General features: G+C 41.0%; 1 protein-coding gene and 1 long non-coding RNA gene across 3 annotated transcripts; one reads left to right on the top strand and one right to left on the bottom strand.

Moving 5' to 3' along the window:
• Positions 1-967: 967 nt before the first annotated feature.
• LOC113021361 (uncharacterized) lies at positions 968-8,428 on the top strand. 2 transcript variants are annotated; one of them, XM_080300480.1, is made up of 6 exons: positions 968-1,078; positions 1,291-1,326; positions 1,435-1,722; positions 2,428-2,748; positions 7,463-7,594; positions 7,691-8,428. In XM_080300480.1, the coding sequence occupies exons 1-6, from the start codon at positions 1,003-1,005 to the stop codon at positions 8,257-8,259; spliced, it is 1,422 nt and encodes a 473-aa protein (XP_080156606.1). In that variant the 5' UTR covers positions 968-1,002; the 3' UTR covers positions 8,260-8,428. The 2 variants fall into 2 exon arrangements, with proteins under 2 accessions (XP_080156606.1, XP_026021775.2); XM_026165990.2 differs by having other exon boundaries at positions 1,435-1,743.
• LOC145428374 (uncharacterized) lies at positions 7,011-9,043 on the bottom strand. The gene is made up of 3 exons (XR_013908661.1): positions 8,990-9,043; positions 7,393-7,606; positions 7,011-7,144 (listed from the first exon to the last, which is right to left on the bottom strand). It is a non-coding gene; the product is annotated as an uncharacterized LOC145428374 (long non-coding RNA).
• Positions 9,044-9,397: the final 354 nt, after the last annotated feature.

Genomic DNA, 9,397 nt, shown 5'->3' with positions numbered 1-9,397 from the left:
CTAAGTTAGGCTTTATGTAATTTCAGTTCATGGTCAAGGCAACTGCCGGAGTTGAAACCGAGCACCAGAACGGGGCTGAATTTTGTACGGTTGTCGTTATGGTTCAGAAACTGCTTCCTGGGTTTTCTTCCTAAGTTTTTATATTTTAAAGATTATCATGCATTTTATTTAATATTTGGAATCATATATGCATACATTTACTTTTAACCAAAATTGTTTAAGGAAAATAATAAAATAATGTATGCTGCCTTTACATTTAAGGGCAGCATTTACAGTTTTGTAGAGACAGGCTGCAGCTTTTCATGGTTTTCCCCCTGTAGTATATATCTCTTAAAGAAATATAAATGTGCATAAAATGTAAATTTTAAATAAAAGTCACTTTCAGTAACAAGTCATCAGCTTTCAGCTAAAAGAAATGGGGCATGTATAAAAGATCATGCGAGGGTGAGTTCCTCTTTGTTTTTTGCCTCATTTGTGTTATCGAAACGTCACAGGTCTGTGACATAATGTAGATTACAAAGGTACAAAGGCATGCTGACCACTGCATCCAGTGCACAGACTGTGTGAAATCAGTGTCCTACCTTCCTGCTCCTCTCCACATTTTATTTTATTGCCAACACTACAAATCTGTTTTATTTTTGTTATATCAGCTCTACATTTTTAAATACAAACACCTGCATTTTATGTCCAACAGATGTTATCAGTGATTTTATTTTTTCATGAAAAATCCCAAAACAAAACAAAGATTTTAGAGATATTAGAATGCATTTCTTCATTTCATATATAGGATTCTTGAAGTGAACACAATTTTAAAAACTCCTCTCTCTGTACATTCTGTGCAAGAAAAAGGTAAATGAATATAACTGTCAGCTGCTGCAGCCTTTGTCTGTTGCACTCTGTAGACTGCGTTCATTAAAAAGTACAAGGAACAAGGAAGTGTGTGGAGGAACACATTTCGCAAGTGTTAAGCATTTCTTCATCAACTTGGGTTTGGTGTTGCTGATGACTCATTTTGCTCTCAGTATGTTTTCTGTCTCAATCATGTGGACACAGCAGAGAAACTTTTATCTGGCAATAGGTGAGCTGCATTTGACATTTTTAGGTTGATCTGTCTTATTTTTCTACACTTACACAAAGGGTCAGCGTGACAAGCACTGTTACATTCAAAATGCCTTAAATTTAGAGTTAAATTTCCTTACACCAGATCTTTTCTTTAGTGTGTCTATATCAGAAACAAAACATGTTCATGTCTTGTTTCAGGTGTTTAATGAACCTTTGTTTTTTCTGCAGTCTCTTATCTCTTCATCTCATCTTCAGCTTCTGCAGGTCAGTCTTCTTTTGCGAAATTTGTTTCGGATTATAAGGTTTTGCATAAATATCACCACATACAGAAAATGCTGAGAACTCTGTTGTCTTGTCTCTTTCTTTTGCTAGATTTTAACATCAGTTTAGTTGGGCAAGCTCGGTGCTATGGAAGAGTAGAAGTCTATAACAGCACCAGCAGGGGAAAACTCTGTGATGATTCCTGGGTCTTAAATGATGCTATAGTGGTCTGCAGAGAGTTGAAGTGTGGGAAGGCACTGGCAATCTCTCAGTCGGTCAGCTTTAATTCATCAAAAGAAGAAATGTGGCTTGCTGATGTAAACTGTTCGGGGCGAGAAACGTCTCTAATGCAGTGTCCTCATGGAAGATTTGGAGAAAATGGCTGTGAACGCAATAAGGGTGTGGTTGTTGTCTGTTCAGGTGATTTACATCTACATTTTAGAGCTAGGCCCATAGAGCTTTATAAGTCAATACACTTTGATGCAGGCATGCCACTTTGAGGTTAATAGGTGCAGCACAGGGGTGTAACACTTCCTACCTCAGAGCAGTTCCAAGATAAATTAGATTAATGATAAATGGTATTCATATAATTCCTGCAGTACAGTTGGCATTATAATAAGTAGACAAAGGAATGTGAGAATGCAAAATGATAATATGAGGTTAAGCATATTGCCTGTTTTGATCGTCACTGTAAACAAACACAAGAAGAAAAGTAAGAACAGTAAAGCTTCTGAACAGGAATATGAACCATCAACAAGTGACATGACGTGGCTGCAAAAATATCACTTATGCATTAATGCCTGTGAACCTTGTATATAAATATCTATTGTATATATCTGTATTTCTTGACATGCAAAGAGCATCTTATAGAGGAAGTCTTCATGACAGTTAGGATCAGCAGTTGAGTTGCTAAATTTAAAGTAACAAGTTGTGATTATGAATGACACTTCACAGTTGCCAACAGGTCTATTTTGATGATATTTAGTACAGTGTACAGTAATAGATTCCTAGACGACTGAAGTGAATGAATGCAAAATGTCTTACTTTAACACTGTAAAAGTGGTATGGACTGAATGCTACTTTGTTTTCCTATTTTTAATGTAGAGACCCTGCAGCAGCCCAACATCTCCCTGGCATCTCTTGATGAAGTACAGGTCTGGGGTCCTAATGCAGATGCAGAGATCACCAAGGGCCATAGCTTTGTCTTAACCTGCTTCATTAACTCAAGCATCAATTCAAGCCATTTCAGTCTGATCTTCTCCAACATCCCACACATCAAGCCATCTGTCAACAACTCAGCTTCCTTTAGTTTCCCTGTAGCTGAGTATAAACACCAGGGCAACTATAGCTGTGTGTATTACATAACTCTGGAATCAGAGAACTTAACTTCTACCGAGTCAGCACCGATTCATGTCGTCATCAAATGTAAGTACTGGACATAAATATCACCATTACTGTATGTCATCTTCAGTAATTTACAGGGTCACTTGATCCAGTGCAACAAGTTCAAATGTGTAATGGAAAATGATAACACAACCAGCAATTCAAAGTAATACTTCCAAAAGTCGTCATTCCTGTATTATGTAAACATTAAGCAAACACTTTTTAAGATGGATCAGCTTTTACATCAACACTGTACTCACCAGCCACTTCATTAGGTGTACTCGTTCAACTTCATGTGGCAGCAACTCGATGCAGAAGAATTTTATTTAACCCTTTAAATAAAGGGGCGATCGTGGCTCAAGAGTTGGCAGTTTGTCTTGTAATCAGAAGGTTGCCGGTTCGAACCCCGGCTCCAACAGTGTCGGTCGTTGTGTCCTTGGGCAAGACATTTCACCTGTTGCCTACTGGTGGTGGTCAGAGTGCCTGGTGGTGCCAGTGTCCGGCAGCCTCGCCTCTGTCAGTGCGCCCCAGGGTGGCTGTGGCTACAATGTAACTTGCCATCACCAGTGTGTGAATGGGTGGATGACTGAACGTGTAAAGCGCTTTGTAGTCCTTAGGGACCAAGTAAAGCACTATACAAATACAGGCCATTTACCATTTAAGACCTACCATAGAACCAAGTCCGCCAGAGCTTATCTTTATATTTTTACATGCCGTAGTGCCATTTTTGGGAGCATTTCAAGTTGCTATTCATCAATACAACCATTATAGCCCAAACTTTAATAATATGTATGCATTAAGTGCAAAATAACTACACAAATGGCAAAAAAGTGCCGTAAACTACAAAAAAAATTGAAAATCGTTTTTGGTTTTTTTACATCTAGTTAGAGAAATTTAAGAGGTTTATCCCTCAAAACTGTATATACAAAAACATTGCACAAAATAGTTTCCAACAACAGGAAATTTATTTTGAGTGTCTTCATGTTTTTGTTTTTGAGATACACCAATTTTTATATACTGCAGGAAAAAATGAAAATAAATATTATAATGCAAATTTGCAAAAAAAAACAAAACAGCATGTGCATCAAAATAAATTATTTCCAGCAGTGCAATTTGAGTTCTAAGCATCCCAGAAACTATACAGAAAAGCATAGAGTCAAACATGACTTTTAAAAAACCCCCACCAGTGTAGGCTTATAAGGCCCCGAAGGTAAAAAAACAAAAAAAACAAACAAACTACATTTTCTTGTTGCTGCAAGTGCTTTTTATGCAATTTTTGCAAAGCTTTATGTGGAAGGAAACTGTGACCTAGGACAAGCTGATGGCATAAGATGTAAGTACAACTCATCTGGTTTCATATGCAAATTTTTTTATTGCGCTAGCTTACGTGGTTGCAGTTCTACAGTGATTTAAAAAAAAGTTACGCAAAACGGAGCGTTCCCGCTCAGACCGGTTTTAAAGGGTTAAGGGATTTTAAATGCTGGTGGTCCGAGTATTTCTGAATCTGTGGATGTACTGTGATTTTCCCTCACAACCATCTTTAGGGTTTACAGGGGATGATCAGAACATTTTTTCTGCTCTTGCTCTTGACGAAGGCGGTCGCACTTTTCTCCTCTCCTCCTCCTCCTCTCCCTTAGCTTCCCTGCTTAGCCTCTTATGTCCTTGTCTAGTCTCGTGTTTTTTGAATTACTTTTCCCTGGAACACTCTCTCACAGTCTGTTCTCTAAAACCTAAAAGAGGAATTATGGATTGGATCAACTGGTCCCTAAATGCAATTGACACCCCATTCTCAATGAGAAGTCTGGGCTCGGGTGAGCCTGAGTGCTGAGGATATCTACCTATTCGGAACCATGGTAACAGGGTTCTGGCGGATCGGAGCTGGCTTGGCCCTGACTTATCGAAGAATTAAGAAAGCGGAACCGGCTGTTCAAACTCCCACAAGGCTGCCCGCTGGGATTGAAACGATGGGAGAGGCGTGAGTTTCTCAAAATGGGCTCATTGAGTGCAGCACGGATAAGATCTTGGAGAGGCTACGGCTGCTGTGACTGCAGACTGGATACATCTCGGAAGGGCTAGCTTGGAATAACATCTCTGGGCGCAAATTGGATGACATCTCGGGGAGGCACACTGCCGTGAGTTCTCAGAAATCGGCTCCTTGAGCACAAGAAATGACAACATCACAGAACGCAAGTATGGTGAAGCTCGCGGCTCTCCAACGTGAGATTGAGAGACCAGTGTTGGACTGTAGAACTGCTTTGAAATTCTCATGAGCCGTTTGCACTAAAGTAAAAACCACCATCACTTATGCGGATACCCCTTTGGCACCAGTTGCGGTCTCAAGGCTGGAGCTGAACAACAACACCCTGATAACGACTGTGTTTAGTCTGTTCCTTCCCATTCCATGCAAGGTCACCTGGGTTGGCTGGAAGACTGTTTACTTAGCCTAGCAGGGCGAAGGACACTGTCTCAGCTGAACTCTGGACATGCACACACATACATATACACTGATATGCACACACTCATCCCCCCTCCCGTTCCAAATGCCTTCGACGCTTGTTCCCTTCCGATGCTGACGGGGATCAAGGAGACCAGCGCACGCAGGCTCGGATGTACTGTCTAATTCGGCTGTCTCTCACCCTTTACCCACCCCTGTTGCTTGTCATGTGTTTCTTTGGTGCATTAAGAGTTTTTTCATGTGCAGAGGTGTTTTTTTTTCTGTTCTCAAACTGATCGCCCTGTTGGAGCTCAGTCTGGGGGGAGTTGTTTTTTTCTCCTTATCTTTCCTCATGTGGTGCATTTTCCATTGTTATACCTCTCTGACCTGTCTTCCCCATGTGATGGTTTGTGTAATGTATGTATGGTCAGAGGGTAAGATGGCGCCGCCATTGCGTGCAATAGGTCGACAGCCTTATGAAATTTCCCCTTGTGGGACTAATAAAGGTATATCAATATCAATATCAATATCCAAAAAGGAGAAAATATCTACAAGCTGATTGGAAGGCAACACTAACTCAAATAAATTGTTCAGCCAAAGTCTGAAGATCAGCTCTGAAAGCACAAAACATCAGACCTTCCAGTAGATGAGCTACACCAGGTAAAGACTACACTAAGTTCCTCTACTGTCAGTTAAGAACAGAAAACTGAGGCTACATTTCACACAGGCTCACCAATATTAGACTACAGAAGACTGGTTGTTGTTCCCTGTTCTAATGAGTACTGATTTGTGCAACATTCAGATAGTAGTATCAGAAATTGGTGTAAACAGCACTCCACATCTAAACTCAGCAACTCAGTGTTACCTTGGGTCCCAGTGTTCCAACATCTGGAAGAACTGGAGATTGACGATGTACAACACAAACTCTACGGCAAGAGGGCGAGAAGTAATAATCATCAGTAATATCAGGTAAAGGGGGAGATATCATCCTTTTCACTCTCCTAGATTAGGTATTAAGCTCTAGGACCAACTGGTGCGATGAAGGCGTTGAATGCGAGAACAGCTGACCTGAAAGAGAAGATCGTGGTTGTACTGGGAACCTGGTCCATCTGTGCCCGACTACCAAAACTACAGAAAGTTTACTAGAAGATGTGAATGCAGCATTACAGACAACCCCTGCTGAGACCGTAACTGAAACCAACCAGCTGATCTACACCATGGCAACAGTAATCCTTTAGATGCTTGGCTACAAGATAAACAAACACAAGGAGCAGTACCCCTTCCTGCAGTTTCTTACATCACTCATGTTGCAAGACAAAAGTCATCTGTTATGATATTAGAGCGCTTCAACAGACAGCATGCTAATGCCGCTCTGTTTCCACACTAAGTGCTGCTCGCAACTGATCTTGAAACGGTGAAAGCAGAGCTAGTGGCAACTTGTCTGGTATGCTAATCTTCCATCAGTCTCCCATCAAGAGAAAAAAATGCAAGTTGCTGGCCTCTTAGCTTGACAACTTCCAGCCATTTTTAACAGGACATGGAGATGCCCATGAGAATATCTACCCCATACATACTGTCACAGACAACAGATAACTCCATATACAAGATAACAGTAAAGTAAGGGATGGATGGATCAAGCCAAATTAAAAAAGAAAAAGAAAGAAAACCTGACCACAGCCTTACTGCTTCCATAAGAATTATGAAGATAAGTTACAGGATAAGCTGTTCATCAAATGCACTTTATTAACTGATCATCAGCTAGTCAGGTCTGTTTTAATACAATTCCACAATGTGTCTGGGAGTGTGGACTTTCCATCAACTGCCTCAACTGCAAAGAAACCCAAGTGTGAAATCAGGACCCACACACCATTTGATTGTCAGTCATAGCACTTTTATTCGGATCCACAATGTTTTCCACTGCTACAGCACCTTGTGTTCAACTGGGAAGCCAGCTTTCCAGCTCCCTCCCACACCACACACACCTCTCCTTCCCAACTCCAGACACTAAAAGGGGGGAGAGCTTATCAGTTAAAATCCCTCACACCTGTACTCTTCGACCTCCCGGTACTGCCCCTCCACTGCAGCAGAGTCAGAGACCGAACCTCTGCCACACCAAGAGCAACATCTCAGACTCTTCAGCTATATTGAACAGTATCATGTATGGCAAAAACTAAACACACCATATCAGCACAAACACTTTGCACTAACTTTTAAGCACAGATGTAAATGAGTTTGGTTTTGTTGTACTGTACCTGGGCACTCAGCAGTCATTGAGGCCACCATGAACTAATTGCTTCCATATTGTAATCCTTTATTTCTTAGTTCCTTGGCTGCTGCTGGTCTATTTAGTAGTTCCTCCTGCGATCCTGCTGCTACTGCTGGTCTTGACGGTGGTGTGTCTGGTAATCAGGAGACGACGAGCAAAACAACGTGAAGGCCATGTCCAGATGCAAAGTCTGTCCTTACCTGTGCAATGTATCAAATGAACAAATATGTCGGTGATATAGATGTGCATCAGTCAGTCAATCTTTTCTACTACTTATGTTTCAGTTACTGCCACAAATCGTTATGAAGATGAGGAGGAGGAGGAGGAGGAGGAGGAAGAGGAGGAAGAGGAGAGGGACTATGTGAATGTTCAACCAGTGGACAGAAACGACACACAAGAAGTGGATGAAAACAAAACTGATGATCATGATTATGAGAACATGGAGAATGAAGATAATTACATAGGATGCACACTGCTGTCTGTGAGTATAGAGGACAGAGCAGAGGAAGATACAGATGAAACCAGTGATGATGATAATTATGAGAACATGAAGGATGAAGATAATTACAAAGGATGCACACCACTGTCTGTGAGTATAGAGGACAGAACAGAGGAAGACACAGATGAAACCAGTGATGATGATAATTATGAGAACATGAAGGATGAAGATAATTACAAAGGATGCACACCACTGTCTGTGAGTATAGAGGACAGAGCAGAGGAAGACACAGACAAACCCAGTGATGATGATGATGATGATAATGAAAACGACTATGAAAATGTAACAGAGGAATATGCTGAACAAACTGTAGACATTTATGGAGAGGAGCAGAAATTTTATCAAATCTTTTAGGTTTCCAATGACTAGTATCAACCTGGGGAGCCAACATATGAGAACTACACAAGAAGAATACACACATCAACACTTTGAAGTCCTTTGATCTTCTCGGTGTGAACTTCTATTTCATAGTGTGACATGAATCTAATATCTAATAAAATCTAATGCAGTGTTTGTTAACTCAGCCAAGGCAGTTATGTTTATGTACGTGAGTCATTCTGTCTATATGTACAAAAAACTGTACAATAGCTTGAAAGGTTTTTAACAATTTTTGATTAAACCTTGTAGGGGTGTAGGACAGGGTCATGTTAACAATCCGTTAACATGACCCTTACATCCACCAAAGTCACCAAAGTCAACTCAGTTAGTTAAAACTGATATAAACCCATATACTACAACAAAGAAACTAGGATTTTTACACATGCGGTGTGAGCTGTCAACATATAGAAAATACCTAAAGTCCTACTTTAACTGCAACCACTCCTTCAAGGTCAATAGATTGAGCTGAAGGTACCACATATGATATATATGGATATATAAGTTCAGGATCTGTGCTAACAAAACCACGAAGGCAAGGCACCGAGGAGGTATCCTGATTAGATTACTCAGCCTCTTCACTTGGCTCCTTTCAATGTGAATGAGCAGAAGCTCTACTTTGAGCTTCCTCTGGATGTCTACTGTATTTACACTACCTGCAACACTGAACCAAACCACTACCCAGAGGAAACTCATTTCAACAGCTTACATCAGGGGTGCCCAATCCCGGTCCTCGAGAGCTACCGTCCTGCAGCTTTTAGATGCATCCTTGTTCCCACACACCTGAATCAAATGAATGGCTTGTTATCAGGCCTTTGCCAAACATGATGGTATGCTGAAGAGGTAATCAAACCATTTGATTCAGCTGTGTTGGAGTAGGGATGCATCTAAAAGCTGCAGGATAGTAGCTCTCGAGGACTGGGATTGGGCAGCCCTGGCTTACATCCACAACCTCATTTATTTGGACACTATGCTGAGCTTAGTCCTGCTGACATCCCACAAGTCTACCAGGACAGCTCATGCTTCACTTTCCCACCACTGTGAACCGGATCCCACCAGGCATTCTGTTTCTAGCACAGAATCAAGGCCTTGGATTTGGACCTGATGACTCATCTTC

Source organism: Astatotilapia calliptera, chromosome 4, assembly GCF_964374335.1.
Source record: "Astatotilapia calliptera chromosome 4, fAstCal68.1, whole genome shotgun sequence".
In the NCBI taxonomy this organism is placed as follows: Eukaryota; Metazoa; Chordata; class Actinopteri; order Cichliformes; family Cichlidae; genus Astatotilapia; species Astatotilapia calliptera.
Note: the sequence above shows the minus strand (reverse complement) of the source record. Positions and strands in the feature narration are given on the sequence as shown.

Coding starts and splice junctions, on each gene's coding strand:
- LOC113021361 (XM_026165990.2), top strand. CDS start 1,003: ATGACTCATTTTGCTCTCAGTATGTTTTCTGTCTCAATCATGTGGACA. Junction 1,327..1,434: donor CTCATCTTCAGCTTCTGCAG/GTCAGTCTTCTT, acceptor TTCTTTTGCTAG/ATTTTAACATCAGTTTAGTT. Junction 1,744..2,427: donor TGTGGTTGTTGTCTGTTCAG/GTGATTTACATC, acceptor TTTTTAATGTAG/AGACCCTGCAGCAGCCCAAC.